Genomic DNA, 22736 nt, shown 5'->3' with positions numbered 1-22736 from the left:
GCCTTTTTGTTGGGAAGGGCAGAAGTAAACAGAACATGCTGCAAATAGCAAATCAGGTCTAATTGTTTCACTTAACTCTATAATCCTCCCCATTAGGAGAGTGGATTTACATCTCTTCCCAACAACCTAAGAATCACAAGAGCCCAGAGGGATGGGTCACAGGATGGATTACTCTCTTCCTTGGCTAATGATGAGAGAAAAGGGGATTAGCTCTTTAGGGTCACCTGAGATGAGATTTAGGGGACCACTAAAGAGGCATAAATTAGTTGTCATCTGGAGTAGGGGAAGAAGAAGATAGATTTGCCCTAGTTTTTTCCTCTCTGTTCTGAAAAAACCCTTCCTACTAGATGTTTTGCTACTACTGCCTAGTGGCCAGGCTCTGCATGGGTCAGCACAGAACAAAAGGTGCTTTTCCAGCCATCCTGCCTTGAGGTCCATGCCCCCCTGGCAGGAGTGTCCCCTCAACAGACAGAATGGACTGAAATAAAAGGAAATGCAGTTATTCCTTTTCTTGTTTTGATAGCTTTTAGGGTTTTTTTGGTTTTTTCTGTTGCCCGTCCTGGAAAGGAGCTGTGATCCCTAGGGGCAAAATGCTACCCCTGTGGTACCACAATGCCCTGTGCTTACAAAAGCCATGCCTTGGCAAGCAGAGCAGCCTGTCCCAGCTGAGGTGCTTTTGCTCTGCTTCAGACAGGTCCACAGCCAGCAGACTCGACTGACAGCCACACTACTGAGTTTTAAATTGGATGGTTTATTAATCACAGTGGCCTGATTTTCCTTACTGCTGGTACCCTGCTGCTTCCATCAGAAGCTATCGGCTCTGCTAGTGCTCAGAGCTTAGAAAAATCAACAGCAGAGTACAAATGGGGGACACACATACATTCAATGTGTTATTGGACAGAGGAGATGAAGCACTGTGCTCATTAACAGCCCAACCCTGTACATTGTAATTAACTAAAACTCCTGAAGACTTTCTACAAGCATTTTACTTCATCAATGCATGACAAAATCATGTCCTAGTTAAAGAAAAATCCCTTACTAATGCAGAGCTATTTGCATGAAAAGGTGTTTGTGGTGGCAGTGCTTGGAAATGTGAATATATTCAAAGCATGGGCAAATTGTATCCTGGCCACAGCTATAAGGTTATCCTCCTTTGCCTTTATTTCCTTTAGCTTCAGGGCTGAAAATAAAATTTGGTCTCTTTGGTGCTCCAGTGATTTGGTTTTACATCTCTACAATGAGTGTAGCTACTAAAGATTTGTGTGTCTTCCTCATCTCCATCCTCTCCTTTGCTCTTCTGATTTCATCTTCCCATTGGAAATTCCTGTGTATGTTGTAGCAGTAAACAGTGGGCTCATTTTTAGTGTGTCTAATGAATCACTTTCAGTCAAAATAAGGATATGGGAAGCCTCACCTTTGCTGAAGCCTCAGGCAAATGAATAAAGCTGTCCCAGTTTATTTAAGGACACAGTTTGACTCTTGGTCTTTCACATTCATTGGGAAAAGGTCTTCAAAAGTTCTTTAATTTTCTTTTACCCTGCAGAAATAATCTGGATCTTTAAATTCATGCATTAAAAAGGTTTTATTCCCAGTTTTTCTAACATTTAAAAAAAAAGTAAGGGCGGGGAGGAAGGAAGACATTTTAACAAAAGAGACATAGATTTGGTTTCGTTATAGACTCTCACTGTGGAGGCTGGGAAATGGGACTGACGATATGAGATTTTCAGGTACCCCAGTTATTGTGCACAGTTCACATTATGCAGTTCCCCAGGCTAGGGCTGCCTGCTGCCAGCCCTGCTGGTGCCAGGCAGAGTGTGCAGTCCACTCCATCTTCCGTATCTGTGTCTGCCAGCTCTGCCCTGCTTATCAGAACCAGGGTACTGCAGGTGCTTCACGACTCATTTCACCCATGTAACAAGGCTGGAAGAGTTTTTTTCTAAATAAATTTGATTTACCATAAATCTATTCTGAGTATTGTTCAAAGGGTCAGACATTTTGAGCACTGAAAGTAGATGAGCCAGTTGCTAATATTTACCATTAATTTCTCCATCTGGGTCTTAAGCAGAAGCATATCTGCTTTTATGGTTGATTTTCCCAAATTGCTGAGACAAGTTCAGCAATCCTCTCCACGTCTATACTCCCACATGAAATTTATGGTGCTTTTTTATGTCCTGAAGCTTTTTGTGTAAATGTTGTGGGATTTTATCATGAGTATCCAGCTCTCTTTTTTTAAAAAATCCACGGTCCTTATAGTCTTCTGGCAAAGGAAGCCTATGTGACTCAGATCCTGTTTGCTATCAAGCTCACAAGCCATTGAATGGACTTTCTCAGGAGAGATTTTATTCTTGTTACATTTGACTTTGTTACCCAAATAGCTAAAGGATAAGATTGGATAAAACAACTGAAACGTTACTTCAGGCTTCCAATTAGAAGAGCTGCCTGTCATTTAAATATCTGACATTTTTTGACAGCCTGAACACTTTTCCCACACATTGACTACAACTGGGGAAAACAGAATTTTTGCCCTGAGGCATTGCTACTTGTTGATAAACAGCTGACTTAGCAATTTAAAGAGCAATTAAAAGAGCTGCTATTAAGGGCTCGTGGGGGCCTACAGCTACAGGTTCAGCTGGAAAACTGGGTCTGTTCCATCAGGCTCAGGGTGTGTGAGACAGCAGGTTTGAGGAGGGCTGGTTTCTTCCCACAAGGATACAAATAACAGCAGAAAAAATGTACACATTGTAGTTCCTTTCACTGAGTAACCTTCAGAGCAGTTTTATAATTCCTGATCTTGTTTTTGTTTGTTTGTTGTTTTTTTTTTACTCAAGAATGAATAGTTGAGCTGTTATTACCCATGGAACACAAACACTCAGATTTGTCTTTATGAGCCACAAAACTGCTGAGGACAAGGCCAAAACTCCGCTGCTAAGAAGAGGTGACACTGCTTGAAAGTCACCCTCTGGTCTGCCAAGCCACCTCTCAGCAGTGCAGAATGGTTTCTGGAGTGGAAAGAAATGGATTGAATATGGAAAATGTTTCTTTGTTCCCTCAAGTTGTTTGTTGCAATTCACTGATAAAAGTATTAGTGTATAACCTGCGGGAGGACATCCATCCTTTAGTAGCTTTCTGGTGCCCAAATCACAAGAGGTAGCAGACTGACTGATTTCTGACAAGTCCCTGGGAATAGCGGGTATTCAACATGTGCCAAAGAGTCTTCAAAAAGATTTGTGACCAAAATTATTAAAGCCAGGATGAATTACAATTTGAGGAGGACCTTTCAGTTAGCCTAATTCTGTACAGCAATTTAGTTAGCTAATTTCAGTCATTTTATAGGACAGGACTCATTAGGTACAGAAAGCTGCAGTATTGCTGACCTCCACACGGTCCAAATCTGTGCAGTCTGGGGAAGACTGATTCTCAGGCATGGCTTTGAAAATTATACTCTGAAGAATCACAACAGATTGTTTAATCTTGTCAAGAGAGTGTAAGCTGGGAATGATATACCTTTGCTTGAACTGTAGCAGTTTCTGTCCATAGACGTTTGCCTTCACTGCAGTCTGATTGTCTTTCCTTGCCTATCAGCCCACATTTGAGACAGTTCCAGTGTCACCAGTATCTTCTAATGGTATCCAGCTTCCTGGGCAGAAGCCAGTTTGGAAATCAGTTAGCTGTGAGTATGACAACATGTAACCAGTGTTCACTTCTCTTAGTAAATGACAGACAGAAAGATCCTTTTCTGGTTCAGAGGTTAGTCCCCTCTTTCATGTTGGGGCAATGCTATGTATATTTCTTCAAAATCATTGTCAGCTTATTGTCATGCAGGAACCAAAGTTTGCCATTAAAGGTCAATGTTGTACAGACACAGACTGCTGCCCTTGAGGCATCAGCATCTAAAAATGCTGATCATTGCAAAGCTGGGAATTTAAAAATAATCTGTAAGCAATATCATGCAGAATTTGTCCAAAATATGTCATCAGTGTATTTTCTTGTTGCAAATCAAAGTATATTTCCTCCACATTTCTTCTCTGGTACTGCAGAAATTGTAGTATTAGAAATTTATAATTTTCTTAGTTCTGCCCTGTTATTCTGATCTATGAATGGTGGTATGCCTTAAATTCTTTGCCCTGACAGTGATTGGCAGTACTAATGAAAGTAATAGCTCCCCTCTACACAGTGTCTGGATAATTGTCAGCAATCTTCCATGAGAATGTTCATCTCTTAGTTTGAAAGCTCTTCCCATCACCATTGTTCAGGGCTTAAATAAAGGGATATTAATACCCAAATTTCTAAACTAATCCCTTGGATGTTTACCTCTGGATACAGTGGCACAGACATTTTCCTTGGTGGCAAAAGCTGCTCAGCTGATACTTCTGCTCTGCAAGCAGTTTTACTGAAACAAATGGGGAACCAAATGCCCAGAGGTACCGTGAGCAGTCTGTGGTGCCATGTCCAAGAGAGTTGGGAAGAGAGATGGAAAACACCTTAAATGGCTTGGACATTAGACAACACCTAAAGCCACAGCTCAGAAACCAGAAGCCACCTAATAACACACTTAACTTTTTTCATATCAAACTTGTAAAATATGCAGTGTTGCAGAAAAGTCCCTGTAACTGTAAATGCAATGATTCAGAGAACATGGTGCAGTGAATTAAAACAAATTACATGTTTATAAGACATGTAATTTTTTTTAATTCACTTCCTGATTGCCATGACTTTTGAATACACTTGTGTCCTGTTAGTAAATTCTTCTCTGTAGTCCTGGGGGCAGAAATTTTACTTCACTTTCAATTAAATTTATTATTCCATCCCAAATGGATTTAGGAGCTGAACCTTACAGGAAAACTAAAAATTTTTCTGAGATACTAGAGATCCATCAGGAAAACTGGCAACCCTTTAACTCATTTATGTTTTCACACTTTGGCCTCCATGACAATAGCATATTTCTGGACTTGATTGTACTGATTTCAGAAATTTTCCTCTGACATCCAGCGATTTAAGGAGGTGAATAAATTTTAGAGAAGAGCATTAAGTCATTTCACAATATCTACTATAAATGCCAGTAGATATAGTGTTTTTCAAACTGGAAAATTGCATGGTTTGTCCTTTTATGGTGCTATACACCTAAACTATCAAAAATGAGAAATATGTGTATGTCACTACATAAAATATATGCACAATGTCTTGTGATTGTATATAAGTCATCAGTAACTTGAGAAACTGTGTCAACAGCATTTTTCTGTCAAGATCTTTTATTTTTAATTGTTCATTTGACAAGTGCCACCACAGTTTGCTGGCCTGGGAAGACAAGGATGGAGTAAAAAAACTTGGTAATTCCTGATAAACAGGAAGTTCCAGCTTGACTATCTTTCTCACAGAAAGCAACAAGTTAAATAATCTAAAACGAAAATAGGGATTTTATTTCTAAGGGGTTATTTCCTCAGGACAAAACAGGAACATGCTGTGGTTTGCACTGAAATTCCTCTTTGAAGCACTTCCTTTATTACTTTCTCAAGAATTTTGTCTTCTTGGTTCAAATTTTTTAATGTCTCCATACTAAATGCAATTTATTATTCATATATTATTTCCCTTATTTTCAGCTAAGAGCTGTCTAGACTGTGGAACAGATAAAGGCAGCCCATCCATAACAGAAGAGCTCTCCTATGATGTCTCTTTCTCAGAATCCATTACAGTCCTTCCGAAAACCCAAGAGTGGCCAAAAAACCAGAGGTTCAAAAAGGAAGACTTGGCTTTGCCAGTAAGTTTCTTCTCCATATATTTCCTCGATTGTTTTCTTTAACACAGCAATTTCCTGTTTCATATCCCCAGCACAATGGAGTCTTTTGAGATACATGATCTGGCCCTGGCAGTGTGTGCTTTGTAGAGGCTTCTCTGTGTGCCTGCCTACTGCCTGTGACTGATTCCCAAAGTTAATACAGATATCCAAGCCAGGTTTTCATTTGTACCCATCATGAACATGTGCACCCAGAGGAGTATGTGTAGCTCAGTCCTCAAATAATGCATCATCCACAGTTTTTTCACCCAGAAATAAAAACTGCTTATTGGCATTAAAACTAACAACCATTTTTGTTATCTGTCTGCTTTCCTACTTTTTTTTCCCCACAGATTATCTGCCTTTGTTAACATGTGGATTTAAAATTGCTTTGCAGATGAAGGGAGGAAAGCAAACCTTGTTCCTGCAGCAGTACTGGCTGTTTCCAGTCAGTATTGAGTGCAAATCACACTATAGGAGAATCTACACAAATTCTTCAAGGAAAGTTTGCCATATCATCCAACCAGACATGCACTGAGCAGTTGTGTCATTATCTGGAATTATGTCATGAAGTCATGGAAGTAAATTTTCTACTCACATCAGCCCTCACAACTTCCATCACTGAAAACTGGAGCATTAATTTAGTGCTTCCAGTACCACCTTTTCAGTGACATTTATGAAGTGGCTGTAAAGTATTTGGAAAAATTTCCTGGATGTTATGATGTCCTGAGGTCCCAAACTAATCTGAAATTGTTACAATCCACACAGACATTGAATTATCTGAGAATTAGTCTGTTGTCCATCTCAGATTCCATCAAGCAATAAGCTGAGATGCAGAAGTAAGCTTCTATGTTGAATGATAAGACACCACATAGATTACATAATTTATGTGAAATCCCTGTGTGGTTTTTCCTGTTTTTGGTTGTTTGGATTTTTGGGGGTTTTTTGGTGGGGATAACTTGGTGGTGACTAAGGGCATCTCTACACTCATCATGATTTTGGTCTTTACTACCCACATGCACACTCAAGAAATATTCTCTGCAACTGCACAGACAAATCCCAGTTTATAGAACAGGGAAACTGATGACAAAGAGGGAAGAGAAGATGCCATATTGAATATCATGGATCTGTGGATTCATAATTGATAAGCCTGAGAAAATGCCAGTATTGTGTTGAAGTTGAACTGCCCTGCATGCAGGACATAATTTTATGAGCTCAGAAGGCCACACAAGAAACATGCCAGGTCATCGCAGAGCATTTCTGAAAAAAGTGAGCAATCATGGCTGTTGATGTTGGCCTTTCCCCTGCTTCATCTGCTGCTGCTGCTCGTGGTGTTTGGTTCTTTCCCATGATGACTCAGACCATAATGGGCCTCAGCAGAAAATCTCCTCTCACTCTGTTACGCTGAGCAGCCAGTCACCTACACTCAGAAGGACAATCGGGCTACACTGGAGTCTGTGGAACATCACACTTTCTCCAGGGTGGGCCTGACAACATAGCCAATTTCATTGATGGTGTGTACAGAGCTGCACAGATATTGTATGTCATAAAATAGCTTGTCTCCTGCAGCAGGGAGTCCTCTGTCTCCTACAAGAGTCAACTCAACATCCCCAGGAGCATAGGGATTTCCCCAGAGTACATGTGATTTCTCCAATGTGGGACCATGGTCCGTGTGACTGAGTTGAAGATACCACAGAAGTACAAGTCTGAGTACACTGCACAGAAACAACATTGCAAAACATCAGACGCAATCCTTAGCCAAAACATTGGTAATCTAATTTCAGGATAGCACAGCCTCCTTCAAACCTGCATATTACACCACTGTAAGAAAAACTGTCCTGTTCTCGGCTGTTTCTGATGGCCTGTAAAGGCTCGGGATGGCCTTGGGACAGCCCGCGCTCCAAAGGACGAGAAGAGTCTTCAGGTTTTTTCTCGGTCTTCAGTGTTTTTTAGTTTTTATCTACAAGATTTTCTCTTGGCCCGACAGAGGTCCGCACAGCAAGTCAGCCATGAGCACACTGAGAGCCCCCGGGGCGGTCACTTATCTTTATACCCAAAACTACGTATAAGATATTTACCTATTTTCCCCAATGCCTCTCACCCTTATTGACAAGTGCACTTTTAGTAAGAACCAATCCCAAAGTGCCACCACCACCACAGAAGATGGAGGCCAAGAAGAAGAAGAAGAAGGACAGGACACGCCCCAATTCCTCCATCTTACTTCTCCAGACCCCCCTGTACTGAAATTCTAAAACCTGTGTTTCACACTATAATTAACTTATCCCTTCACCATTTATCCCAGTGAAATCCTCCCATCCTCATACAGGTGTTGTCTCCTGTGTAGGGTCAAAGTCCAGCCACCAGACACTTCTGGCAACATTCCAGGACCTCCGAGCCCCCCAAGGGTTATCTCGGTGACTCTGCACATCAGTCCTGAGGTGCTGAGATCCCACAAAAAACCACTGGAAAATTGTGACACAAGACAGAGAAAAAGAGCCAGCCCCAAAGTTTGTATTAACCACAGCATCACATCATAGTGACCCCTAGGCGTCAAACAGCCACTGTGGAAAATCTTTGTAGTACCCTTTTTAATCAGTTTTGCAGTGCTTAGAATTTTTTCTCTTCCCCCCAGAAAATATATGTATACAGTCTGGGTTTTTTTCCTTTTTTTTTCAAGGTGATTTATTGCATTTTGACTGCTTTTTGCATCACTGGAATCAGAATGTGTAGATATTCTTTAGTATTTTATGTTTCTTCAGAAGGCTAACTCCCATGCAGCTTTTGTTACATTAAGTCTCAGAAAAAAGCTAACAGTGCATTCTAAGGAGGAATATTCTGGGCTAAAAATGCCCCAGGCAGCAAGTAAAAAAGTTATTCCATTCCCTACACTCTTTCTCCCCCAATTATTGTTAACCCCTGCTGAAAGACCATATGCAGTGTAGTTTATGAAGTCCTAAGCTACATGATCTAGGTGTCCTTTGTACTCTCTTCCTTTTGAAATCTGGCTTAGTTTAGGGTTTTTTGTTTACCTTTTTCTTAATCAGTTTGACTGGCTTAAATTAAAGATGGGTTAAATCTTTTGAGTCTAAATTTGTTTAAAAAAATGAAGGACTGAGCTGAAATCTCCAGAAGCAAAACATTACTTAGAGACTGGGCTTCCACTCAGTTCCCTAAAGGGATGAGATGATTTTGTAATACTATTTATTTATGCCTCTTATTAACAATGCCTGGTTTAAATTTTAAAAAAAATACAATACCAAAGATCCACAGTTCTTCGAAAAGCATGTTTTTACCATGTTTTTTTACTATGAATTTGTTATTATGTCTAACAGTTATGTCAGAAACTGATGGGTGTTTGTTCTTTTTGACATTTGTACAAATGCATCTGTTATGATGCAACATTCCTGGCTCTGGTCCCTGACACTGCAGTTTCTGAAATATGTAGACATCTTCACATGCCCCCAAATTACTCAGTATCATTTAGTTTAAGTCTACTTGAATAAATTATTTGTTGGCTGCTGGGAGTCCTTTCTTGAGTAATAAAAAATACCCGTAAGTTGGCAGGTTGGCTTCTGAACTAAGCAGTTTTGTTTCTGGGCTTTTCCTCAGATCTTGAGTTTGAACTCCCCTGTAAGAACTCATAAGTTAATAGCATTATGCAAAGCAGGCATGGATTCATTGCACACACACAATTGATACAGAACCATATCCATGATCAACCGTGCCGGCCACTTCAACCGCATTCAAAGATGTTTTGGGGAAGGCAGGAGCAGAGCAAAATGCTACATCCTGCAGAAACTGGGCAAAACTTTTAAAGAAGCACATAACTTATCTGTCCTAGCTGAAGTACAGGCACTTCCCATTCAAACTGCAAGGGTGCATGGTGAGCAAGAAGCTCAGTTTTACGTTCAGGTGGATGCCAGCTGTGTCACCATGCCAGGCCAATCTACAGGGCTGTAGTTTTCTCTTTATTGTTACCCATCTACCTGAACGTGACCTCCAGTCACATTTGTGCATCTCTGTATAAACAAAAATGCACTCCCTGTAACTTTGGTGCAACTAAAGATGCGACCCATCTCTGCTGCAGAAATTCATTGTTCGGAAGAGCCGCTTTGGGCTGACGGAGGTCGGGGGCCTGTCTCCTGAGGACATGAAGAAGATCCGCTACCTCTCCCTGATTGAGCTCACGGCCTTCTACGACGCGCTGGGCGTGGAGCTGAAGAGGAACCGCGTGGAGAGGGTGCGGGGACGAGGTACCGTGTGTGGCAGCCCCTCTGCAGCCACCTTCGTGTCCACCAGCTGTGGAAGAAGGTGCTCCCGAGGCTCTGTTTCCTCCTTTTCACATTTGTTGTTGTTATTTTTAAGAGAACGGTCTTTTCGGAGTCCCTCTCACTGTGCTGCTGGAGAATGACCAAAAGAAGGTTCCTGGAATAAAAGTGCCCCTTATCTTCCAAAAAGTGAGTATCACTTGGCCTGCTTGGTCACTAGGATTTGCTTTTTCACCATTTGCATTGACACTCAAAGGAGTCATCAGATCAGAGAAGTTTTAGACTTTCAGGTGTTTAGAGACTGTCTGACTGAATATTAAGGTTTGAAAACTTTGTGACAAGGAGAGAAAATCTGTTCTTTTTTTGGCTGTTTATCTCTGGTGGGGACCTTTTTTGATTTTTGTAATTATGTGATACCACACAGAAAAAAAATGTCTTTCTGTTTCCCTTTTTCATTAAAATAGAGAGCCAAGCAAAATTATGTGTGTGCAGAAGAGGCAGAGATGAGTTGTTGTTTCAGGAGTTTTAATTTAACATTAATTCAAACCATAGATATTACTTGGCTACTCTTTGCAGAATGGAGGTGGTATCTTCTGATTGAGGTTTGTATGACCAGACAATGGTATTTAAATGAGATATTGGGCCAGGGATATCCTGTGGATGTCTTGGAGGCAGGTACACAGACACAGGTACACAGACACAAGTGTGCAGGTGCACAGATTTACACAGACTCAAAATGGCAACAGATTTCCTTGTAAATACTGACAAAAGAAGAAGTGTTGGGGAGTGTCAAGGGAAACACTGACACAACTTGAGCATTTACATGACTTTGTGATTAGCTCCACTGCTGCCCTGTCAAGATAACTATGGAAATCAGAAGAATCAAGGTTAGGGCAGGAAGCTGATCTGGTGGTGAAAGTCCAGAGCTGTATGATTAAATGCTGGAATTTTTATTATTTTCCTCAGTGTTCAAAATTAAATAATATCAAAGCTTTTTTTTTTTTTTTTTTTAATAACCAATTGGAGTGGAAAGTTTAGTCCTCTATTCACAGAAATTTGAAAATAAAATATCCTGGGATCGCTTCCTAATCAGAGTTCTCAGTTCCAAAAAACCTATGTTATCTATAGACCTTTCCCTTGTGCCCCTTGGGGCACACTTAAACATTCCTCAGAGGTTATTTTTCCTTCAAAACACCATTGTGTTCAAGCATCTCTGCTGTTTCATTAATATATTTATGTGTTAATTGTTCTATAGCAGTGCCAACTCCCAAGTCAAGGACAGAGGGGCCTATTGCATTAGCAGTTTTCTATACTCTGCATACTCCTTACTTCAGGATCGAGACTATGGAGACAAATTAGGCAGATTTATTTATATGAACTGGCTGGATCTCATTAGCTAATTCCATAGAAATGTATCTTTTTCAGATTAGTTTCAAGGATACCTAGATTGAAAAGAAAGTCAGCAGTATTCTTAAGCCCTTCTGATTTTTTTGTCTCTTCTTTCAGCTGCTGCTCAAGCTTGAGGAAACAGGTTTGGAAACTGAAGGAATTCTACGGGTTCCTGGATCTGCCTCCAGAGTCAAGGTACACACTCAAGCCAGTTTTCTGTCTTCTGGACCACAGACTCTATGTGAAATAATACAGCATACACACAAATTCAGACTGCGCATAAATACTGATCTGTGTAGCTCAGCATTCCTACTCCTGCCAGTGAAAGGTCACGTTAGTTCCTGGGAACCAATAAATTACAGACCATTTGGTCTATTACTTTGATTTAGTTAACGTTCTATATTAAGCATAGAGGATGTTGAATGTGATTTTTCTCCACAAAACTTGGAGACATCCTTTCAGTTTATCTCTGTCATCCAAAATTGCTGTGATCTTATCTCTGTTTTAATTTATTTCAGAAATGCAGAGTTCCTAAACTGAGTGAACATCAGATAAAGATCTTATTCTCTGTCATTTTAACCTCTGTGTCATTTTATTTTCCATTTATCGTCTGTGATCTCGCAATTTCATGATCCAAGTGAGAGAAATTTGGCCTCTGTTCACTGCTGGCAGCCTGAAGTACTGCATTTTCACAGGCTATTTGTGGGCTATGAACACAGTATAATTGGCACCCAATAACCTGACACTCTGGGCCAGTAATATTTGCAATTGTTTCTCCAGACCAACTTCATTCCAGGAGCTGGAGGAGGCAAATTAGAAAAACAAGAAACTTTTTTGGTTGGTTGAGCTTTTTTCTGGGCTTAGTAGGGTCTATCTCTTTCCCAGATTTTTGCTTTTTTTATTTTTTTTCCTTTTCCCTTAAGCTTCTTTTTTTATCTGATTTAAGCAACACTTTACAGTGTATCCTACTCCCACTTTTTCAGCTGGTTTTGTGTTTTGAGGCAAGAAGTCTCAATATTGTGGCAGCCACACAAATGATGGGGATTGCTAAACAACTGGGTGGGCTGAGGATCATAAAGAATAAGAAAAAGCAGCATCACATGAAAAACACCAAAGTTAGGCAGCAGCATCCCAGTTCCTTTGACTCCATGCACTGATAAAAGTCCCCAAAGCCTTGAAAAGTGCCACATCTTGCAGATGGGAGCTCCTAACTTGCCCTGTGCTTTTCAGCTTCCTCACTTTTTCATACAAATGATTGAATGTTATTTCACACAATCTCAAATTTTTCCAGTCTTTCCATGGAGATTACCCAGCAGGGCTGTGCTCTAATTCAATTATTTTCATATTCTTTGCATACACTGCACTGTGTCTTGTTCACTTCTTTTTCACAACCTGTGTCCTGGGAGCTGCTATGAGATACGACTTCATATGCACCTCCTCCATACTAGGTGGTAAGTTAAACTGCCCATATAAAAGTTTTTAAATTATTTGAGTTTTGGTTTCACTTGAGTCTGCCCAACAAACCAATGAGCAAGAGAGAGATTTTTTCAAAGCAGATCCAGATTTCATCCTTCAAAAGCCTTCATACATTATTATGACATTAGGACCTAAGGGCATTCCAACTTTATTTCAGTCTTGTTTGGAGTAACAAAAGGCATATGGAAATGATTAAAGGTTGCTCTTCTATGAAACAAAGACTAGAAGTGAATACAAGTTTTCCTCTGTAACAAAAGCTGCAGTGAACCGAAACTGTATGATAGTCTAGTGAAGGATCAGTCATGTTAAAAAAAAAATTGTAGCACATATTTTAAAAATATTAGATGCATACAGAGATACATGTATACAAGGCAGGGGAGGGAGGGAATAACTGTATAAAATACATCCTTACCCGTGTGGAGAGAGATATATATATATAACTGGATATATATATATATATATATATATATATATATATATATATATATATATATATATATATATAAATGTTTATGTTTCCAAAATCTTGCTTTCTGTTTTTGTGAGTTTTCCCCAGTTCTCAGCAGAAAAATGTGGAGTAGAATTCTGTCCTCTTGTGCTTTTGATGAGGTGAGGATTTCTGTTCCACATTTCCAGTCAGTTACAGGAGAGAATTCAGTCTAGGTGTTTGTATTGATTATATGCAAAAGATGTGAATACAGAGGAAGCTGAGATAGCCCAGATTAAAACCAGTAAAATGTGCTAGTCAAAATGAGACTGTAGCATTTTATGCCAAATCCTGAACGACTTTCTACTTCCGTTTGTGCAGCCATTCTACTTCATTATGCGTGACTGTACTTGATATGTAATTTCCTTCCATTCATGTGAGACGTGGCAAGCCAAATTCATTTCTAAAAGCTTTTCTGCCTGAATGGACTGAACTTTTTGCATAATATTAAAGTACAACTGACAAAATCATGATCCAAAACCAAATATTTGCTAGAGATATATTTTGTCATAAATGGTCTCATAAAAAGCAGCAACAAATTTCCTATGGATAGGACAGTGTTTGGCCAGTAATAATTGTGAAAGCTGCATTATTTATGGACATCCCTATGTTAAAATACTGTCCTTCAATCTTTTTAACTCAACAATTTTTTGAAGAGCTTGCAATTTTTTAAATGATGATCTGGGTTTGAAGCCAAATCTTGTTCCTGCTAGGAGCCTTGCTGAGTATTTCCCTTTCACATACGTGTTTTGAACACTGGCTAGTGACCCTCCAGAATTTAACTGACCTCTGTTATGGAGCAGGATGCTGCCATTGTAGAACAGGGGGATTAAATGGGAACCCAAAATGGTATCATCATCAATTCTGTCTTAAACCTCTACTGTGTTTTTAGAGGTTTGGGGGGAGGGGGTTTATGCATTAAGGTTTTTTTCTGAGTAAGTAATGGTTTTGAATCTTTATTTTTCTACAATTTGACCAAATCTAACTATAATTATCCTAACATAAATCTTCCTTTCAAAGATGGGAAGACCTGAATTTTAAGCCATTTGCTCAAGGCCCACGGATTCAGGGTATCTAGCAAGTTCACTGGCAGTGAGGAAGAAACACCACTCCTTTGTGACTTAAGGGTCAAAACCTCTGGAGAGTGTTTTAAACAAAATAACTCAGCTGTGCTAACTGAGTTTTCTGCTTCTAGTTCTAGGACATTGCACAAAATGCCTTGCTTAAGGTGGTTCCAATTTGCAGAAGTCTAGCTATAGCAAACTAAATTTAGCCTGGATTGCCAAATATCTGCAGGAACTTGACTTGTTAACCTGCTCTGAGCTCCACGTGGCTGTAACTGGGTTAGGGCTGATTTAGTTCAAGTGCTGTACAAATCTGTCTGCTGCTTCTAATGGGCTTTCTGAAGTGATCACAAATTGCTGGATCAGCAGCAATGATTGAAAGCCAAATGTTTCTTTTATTTTTCAGAATCTCCATCAAGAACTTGAGGCAAAATTTTATGAAGACACTTTTGACTGGGACCAAGTACGAAATAATGATGCAGCGGGACTGCTAAAAATGTTTATAAGAGAACTCCCCAGCCCACTCTTCACAGTAGAATATCTGCCTGCATTCATCACACTCGTAGAAAGTATGTGGAAATGGAGTTATTATGGACTGATAATATGATAAAATGCAAGAGTAGACATTGCTTTTTTCTCTCTCTCTGAAGTATATAGCGAAAAGTGATGTAATTTTTTTCTCCCTCTGAAGTAGAGAGAAAAACAGACCCAGTGCTTTGCCTAAACATTTTAGTTTTCTGCAAAATTTTGTTTTCAAATGAGAAAGGTGTCTGCATTCAGCTAATAGCACAGGCTTGTTATGTGAACAAAACAACTGTTTAATGTAAAATTTGGAACCTGTGAGTAAACTGAGTGATGACTTTCATGTATAGACTCTGATTCACATTAACTGTAGGTTTCACAAATGAAAATTTCTGCAAGGTAAACTCAAATCACTGTCCTTTATCTACTGGACCTACTGGACGTATTTTATTTCTGTTAAAGTTTATGTTGAGGTCAGAACATTGGTACAGAGATATGTGTGAGCACAGAAAGGTTCAGGCAGCTGGGCTTTGTTTCCAGTGTACATACACCCTCTCAATCTCAGTACATTTTGTTCATTTCTCTTCCAGGAAGAATGCAATTGTACCTTGCCATACCTATGACTTCACTGTAAAGTCACTCAAGCTAGGACAGACTGAAAGTCTGAGGATGGTGAATTTATTAGCAAATTGATACAGAAAACTTAACATAAGGTTACAGTCACCCTTGCAGTGTCTCCATGAGTAGCTTAAAGGGCAGAAGGAGGTGACCTCTCTACATAAACTTCACATACCTGAGTGTGTGTGGACTCTTTATGAGTCCCAGGCTGCATGCAGTTACAATGGCTCAGCAGTTTGGAGAAGACTGAGCAGGAGATGTCTGTGCAGAATAAAGTTACCTTATTCCCTACAACAAATACACAGATATCTAAGAGAAACTAGCTAGTACTAAAAAATACTGGATTGTTACTGTGTAGATAGAATTTTATAGCGCCTTGTGTCCCTGTGTAACAAAGATCCAAGATGATGAGAAAAAACCCACTCATTTAGGTGATTTTTTATTTTATGGTTATCTAACACCTAAGCATGCTAGTCTCAAACAGGCACTAGCTGATATGTCTAGAACTGCTGACACACAAGGTTTTTAGAACAAACCAGTTGCAGTTGGGATTTCAAAAGCATTAATTATTCATGTCCTTAGAAATCTCCAAGATCAAGTTACAACTACAAGCTTTGCATCTGTTGATCATGCTGATGCCTGAAGCCAACAGAGACACAGCCAAGGTAAGTTCTTCATTTGCTATCACCTGCCATCTGTGGTGCTTTTGACCTTTAAGTGAGAGACTCATTTTTTTCAGATGCTACACTGGGAAAGTGTTCATCTGTGTTTTTTGATGATTTCCCTGAAAAGATGTTCAAATTTCCTGGATGTCATTTCTTTTACAAGCAATTAAGAAATAGCTGCTGGGGTTATCCACCTGCTGGATCTCAGGCATCATTTTTATGGAGCACTCATTTCAAAGAGGCATATTCCTCACTTAGTTTGGACAGAGGAGGTCTAGTTTCTGGATTTTCTGTATAACTGAAGTTCTCCAGGATGAATTTAGAGAAGCTGCCCTGTAGGAGCTTGCCTAGTGCACTCCTGGTACTGGAAGGGCTTTCAGGGCACTGGAGCTGACTGCAGCATGTAGTGCAAAGTAAAAGCATGCATCTGCAGCACAGATGTCAGGAGCTCACCCTCAGCTGGCTTGCCTTATAAAACCCATGCCCCCCCACCATGTCCTGCTTCCTGATACAAACAGAGTGGCTACAAGCATTTTGGATGCTTGGGAGCTCCCAGATCTGACTGCAGCTGTGTCCTGATCCTAAGAGACACTGGTTGCATCTTGGGCCTGCTTCCACATCAAGGAAACCTGAGTGAACAAGCTTCCTGGGAACCTCCAGACATTTCACCAGGTCCCCTGCTCATCAGGACCATGCAGGTCTCCCACCTCTGAAAGCCTTTCACTAATCAGTTTAGATACAACCTTGTGAGTTCAGCTGCCTTCTTTACCTGAATTTATTTATACAGTAACAAGGGACAAGACCAACAAATGTCTTCAAAGTACCTGGAGCTCTGCTAGTGCTCTGTAAAGAGTGGGGGTTGTTTCTGCTACCAAAATTCATTTGAGTATAGAGCTGCATATGTAAAACACATGCTAGAGGAATACTCTTAATTATTACTCTATTATTAATTACGCTTCTGTACAAAAATATAAGTGATGATGAAACTCTGCACATCTCCACTCTCTAATGAGGTTTTAGAAACTTCTCCAGCAGAATTTCTATTTTGTAATTCTTGGGTTTTTAAAAATGTTTTAATTGCTATGTCAGGGTACAAAAACCGTGTTTTAATGATGTGGTTTTCATGGTTTAACCAAGAGTCAGCTAATACCTGTCATGGTTTAACCCTAGCCAGCAACCAAGCACATGCAGCTCCTCTCTCCCTCCCTCATCAGTAAGATGAAGGAGAGAATAAGTCTAAAAGCTGGAAAATTAATGACTTGAGATAAATTTAATTTAACAGAAGAACAAACACTGTTCATGAAAGCAGAGCAAACAAAGGAACTTACCACTTCCCATGGACAGGCAGGTGTTCAGTTGTCACCAGGGGAGCAGGGCTTGATCTCATTCATGTAACAGTTGGGAAGACAAATGCCATCACTCCAAAAGTTCCCCCTTCCTTCATCTTCCTCCCACCTTTTTACACTGAGCATGATGTCCCATCGTCTGGAATATGGTCACCTGGCCGTGTTTCCTGGCCGTGTTTCCTCCTAATTTCTCATGCATCTCAGCAATGTGGCAGTATGAAAATCAGAAGAGGCCTTAGCTCTAAGCAAGTCCTAATCAGCAGTAACAAGAAAAATCTATATTATAAACACTGTGTTCAGCAAAAGTCCCAAACATAACCCCATACCAGTCAGTGTGAAGAAAATTAACTCTACTCCGTCTAAAGCCAGCACAGACAGCCATTCCTTCTTTCCTCCCCCCTCCCAGTGGGATGGGTGAAAAAATCTGAAAAAAGTGAAATTAATGGGTTGAGACAATAACAGTTTAGTAGGACAGAAATGAATGGGAAAATAATAATGATTAATTAATTAGAACACACAAAACAAGTGGTGCACAAAGCAATTTTTCACCACTCACTGACTGATGCCCAGCCAGCTCTTGAGTAGTGGGCCAAGACAAATTTTCCCCACAGTTTAGATACTGAGCACAATGCCATGTAGTATGGAATATCCCTTGGGAGTCAGCTCTCCAGGCTGTGTCCCCTCCCAAGTCCTTGTGCAGCCCAGCCTCCTTGCTGGCAGTGCAGCATGAGAAGCTGAAGATTACACTTGACTAAGTGTGAACACTGCTTAGCAACAGCTAAAACATCAGTGTGTTATCAGCATTATTCTTATCCTAAATCCAAAACACAGCCCTGTACCAGATACAAGGAAGAAAATTAACTCTATCCCAGCCTGAAACCAGAACAATATTGTAGAAGGACTCATTGGTAGACCCCAACTCTAACCACAACTGCAGTCTGTGCTATTTAATCATTCAAGCAAAATTCTGAATAAACTACCTAAAAGGGGAAATTAATTTCCTTGGACTCCGCCAAGCATGTGCAGAAGTAACATCACTGGACAACCACTTAGCTCTTCTTGCTTTTGCTATCCCAGAATAAAAGTTTGAGGGTTGCTGGCAGAAATTTCAGGTTGTATTGCATGTGGGACTGGTGCAGATTTGGAGAGACTAATCACCCCAAGTGACTGTGACATAAAAAGCATTGGTTAGATGCATGAAAATGAACAATCTGTAATCTGTGAAGAAAGTAACTATTCCCTTGCAATACATGTACATCTTATCTCTAGTGTAGGATTCAGAGCCTTATTGTGGACACTGTATTTGCCTTATAAATTTGGGATTATTGTCTAAGGGATAGATAATTTATTAATGTGTGTTTTTGATAACATTAACTATTCCTCTGTGGTTGACACAGGTTGTTGTAACAACAAATATCAGACTAATCCAAATATTATGAAAAAACCCACTAAATTTCACTTCCAAGTGCAAATGTAGCAGCCAGACATTTGCATTTGAAAATGCTGCATTTCAAAAGTAAATTATTTCCTGAAATTAAACAAGTATTGTTTTTTTCCAGGCCTTTCTTCAGTTCCTGAAGAAGGTGGTTGCTAATGAAGGGAAAAACAAGATGAGCTTGTGGAACGTGTCTATGATTGTTGCACCAAACCTCTTCATCTACAAAGGGAAACGCGCAAACCAACAGGAAATGCAAGCAGCCGCCACCACCGCGCACATTGTGCGGCTTCTGATCCGGTACCAGGACATCCTGTGGACTGTGAGTACTGCTGGTCCCCCCTTGATGGTCCCATCTCAGTGCAGGACATGCACAGAAATCAGAATAAACCCACCCACCTTCCAAGGGGAAACAGTTTCTTTGGAAACTGACTGGAGTCTTCCATATCTAGAATGAGGCACCCTGGTAGATATTTCTGGATTGAAAAAATTACTTATTACCTAATTATCTAAGCCATCTATTTTAGGATCAATTGCCTTCTGAAGTCCCTCTCCCACACAATTGTTTATACAGAGTCATGCTTAAAAGAATGATTTAATCTGGATGTGTAGGTGATACATCTAAACTTGAATGTGATTAGATGTCTGTTTAAAGTCTACCCCACAATAAAATGGGACAAAACTGTGTACAACTTTTTGGGCTTCTGAAGGTTGGCCCAAATTGACAGTCTCAGCTTATTTGCTCATAACAGAGGGAGAGTATAATGGGAGTTGCAAAGACTACCTCCTAATAAAGCTCCTGCAGCTGCAAACATCCCTTTAAAGTTTCATATGGCATGAAAGATGATCTACAGTTTCACCAAAGGATAACTGTAGGTTGTTAGAGGAAGCTACTGATTGCATGTATCTTCTAGGAATAAACAGAGTTTCTGCTGCCTAAAATTCGGTGCCCTTCTAAAGATCCAACACTATTGGGAAAAATTACTGTATATTCTCAGATCTGGTTTCCTCCTCCTAGGTCCCATCCTTCCTGATTTCCCAAGTGAGAAAAATGAATGAGGCAGCCATGAACAACAGCAAGAGACAGCTGATGTTTGACAAAGGAGTGAGAAAACTTTTGAGGAGAAAGACCATGGAACGGGAGAGACCTGAAAGACCAGAGGTGTGATAAAAAGATCAGGTTTCAGAGCAGCTTAAACAGCCTACCTCCTTTATCTCATTAAGGATTCTGGGTGTGGGGAGGAAATTTTGCTGTACTGATTAAGCTGATTTGAGAATTGTCTTGAAAGGTGTGCTTCCCAGTCTAACACTCTGATAAGACAAAGTTTTGAGAATTGATTGAGAAGAGGTAAGGAAGTCAGAATGATTTCCAGCAGCCAAAGCTGCCAAGCTGGTTTTCAACCTGTTCCATAAGAAATGGTTATATGTGGACTGTCCCTGGCAGCAGTGATTTGTAGACACTCAACAAATGCATGGATCTGTTGATGAATAGTAGAGTGATCCATATTAGGATTTATTGCATTTATCCATGTCCTGGTACAGGCCACTTGATACTCTTCTTGCAAGATTTAGTCTTACAGCTTGCACTAATTTTGTAAGCAGAGAGAAAGTTCAGTTTGCCTACCACAGACACCGAAACTGTGCCAAAATGTGCTCTGTGAAGTAGATTGTATTGTTATTCCCTGTATAGTCAGAGGAGAGAGGTGGATAATTTTGAGAATTTCCAGGGCTCCAGTAGCAGTTTAGGTTTAAGAAAATCTGATAGAAAAACCTTTCTTTGAAGGTCTTAAAGCCACCAACTTTTATCTACTGCCTAGAAACTTACTTGGAGTATCCTGCTTTGATAGGCAACTAAAACATATTAAGTGCAACATGAATTTGGGCAACAAGACATATCATGTCTCTCTGCACAACCTACACAGTCCCTATAGCAACTTACATGTATTTCCATGTAGTAACTAATAACCTGGAGAGGAAGTATTTAGAGTCTTCCATGAAGACTCCTTAACAGAAGGAAGGCTGGTGAATTATAAGAGAAGTAATCAAGGAAATGGTGAAGAACTCTGTAGTTGTTGAAGAATAGTCTTGAAGAACAAAAGGAAAGACAAATTAGGAAGGAATGATATCACAAGGTTATGAGAACTAGAGAATGAGCCACTATTACAGGCAAGAGAGAAAATGCAGAAGGTAATGTATGGGGGAAAATGGAGAAAGATAAATGTTAAGTATGAATGGTGAATACATTCTAATTCACCTTTCTCAAGAATTTGCCAGCACTGACTGGAGTATTTTAGGTAGGGTAGGACATACATTGGTGCTGCAGATGGAGACAGAGATGTTTGTTTAACATGGCAGTGTAGACTATTGTGCTGCAAAGTTAATTTCAGCATGGGATGAGCACAGATAGACTCCTTCTCTGAGGAGAGTCCATTACTGAAGTCATTGCACCTTTGGGAAGACAAGTCCATTGATCAGAGTAATTGGCTTTACATCTAATAAAAATGAGGGTAGCCATGGCAAGGAGCTGAAATATGAAGGGTAAATTGGACGCAGACTCTGTTTGGATAACTGAGTTTAATGTTGAGAGCACTTAACGCAATCCCCAGGTCTCAGATGTTCTAAATTACACAGAGACAGAGACTGGAGAGACTATTGTGTTTTGGTCAGCATGGTATTAACTGGATTATAACTGGAATGCAAACCTTGCTAATTGATTTATCCACCATTAATCATGGAAGAGTGCATAAACTTCATAGATGATCATTTGAACCTTACACAAGGTCAAATTTCAAATTAACAGAAACCATATGGTACTTGATGTTTTACTGTACACACACTTCAATCTGGTTGAAGTTATAGGAAGCAGAAACAGAGAAGTGGGTTTTTATGCCCCAGGAGAATTTCATCTTTAGAAGGAAAACCAGATATTCTTAATCATTTTTATGTTTTTAAACAAGCAGCGGGTTCACTGACCACTGTTAACAGAAATCAGTTAAAGTTACAATTCAAGGGCTTTACCCTGTGTGCATTTATGTGCTACTTACCAAAGAGTTTGTGTCTTTGTGTTGTATCTGATTTGTGTCTACAAATTTCCATTTGTATGACTGTAAATGTCTTTTGAATGACCAAGAGAATGCATGACAGTGAATTTTGCAAGCAACCTCAAATGAGGTTGCAGAACAGCTTCCAAATTGAGCTAGAGCAATATTTGCCTTAGACTTACTCTATTGAATATTGATTTTAGGGAGCTGTCACTTTCCCTCCATACTTGCAGTCTGACATACCCGAGGGGGTGATAAGAGTTTATGCTCCACTGCATTCAAAAGTCTCTATGGCAATTCAACTCAACAGCCAAACAAAAGCCAAAGACATCCTGGCTCGATTCCACTGTGAAAACAGGTGGGTAAAGCAGAACATTCTGTTTTTCCTGAATAACAATGTCAGAACTACAAAGGAATAGATTCCTCCCTCTTCAAAGATTCATTGTGTTACAATAACTCTTTTTCTAATCTAAAATTGCTAATTTATGGTTATGTCAATCAAAGAAATTTTAACCACTTATCTTACTCTTTTTATTCTACGTAATAACTGGCTCCTATACAGAATCAGTCTGCCCTCCCTCATACCACTAATAAAAATGTACATTAAACGTGTATTTTATAGACTTGCCACATAGAGAACCCAAAGGGATTGTTT

At 39.9% G+C, this 22736-nt stretch overlaps 1 protein-coding gene across 1 annotated transcript in view; it reads left to right on the top strand.

Annotated features, from left to right (window-relative positions):
- ARHGAP28 (Rho GTPase activating protein 28) overlaps window positions 1–22736 on the top strand; it is a 72791-nt gene that overhangs the window by 47632 nt on the left and 2423 nt on the right. The window contains exons 4-13 of the mRNA XM_058030455.1: window positions 3583–3670; window positions 5598–5755; window positions 9858–10023; window positions 10136–10227; window positions 11545–11622; window positions 14861–15023; window positions 16177–16259; window positions 19165–19362; window positions 20059–20202; window positions 22285–22439. Of these exons, the coding sequence (XP_057886438.1) occupies window positions 3583–3670; window positions 5598–5755; window positions 9858–10023; window positions 10136–10227; window positions 11545–11622; window positions 14861–15023; window positions 16177–16259; window positions 19165–19362; window positions 20059–20202; window positions 22285–22439 (1325 nt within the window). The remainder of the gene's footprint in view (window positions 1–3582; window positions 3671–5597; window positions 5756–9857; window positions 10024–10135; window positions 10228–11544; window positions 11623–14860; window positions 15024–16176; window positions 16260–19164; window positions 19363–20058; window positions 20203–22284; window positions 22440–22736) is intronic.

This window comes from Melospiza georgiana, chromosome 1 (assembly GCF_028018845.1).
Source record: "Melospiza georgiana isolate bMelGeo1 chromosome 1, bMelGeo1.pri, whole genome shotgun sequence".
Lineage (NCBI taxonomy): Eukaryota > Metazoa > Chordata > Aves > Passeriformes > Passerellidae > Melospiza > Melospiza georgiana.
The sequence above is the reverse complement of the archived record's forward strand: the minus strand, read 5'-3'. Positions and strand labels throughout refer to the sequence as shown.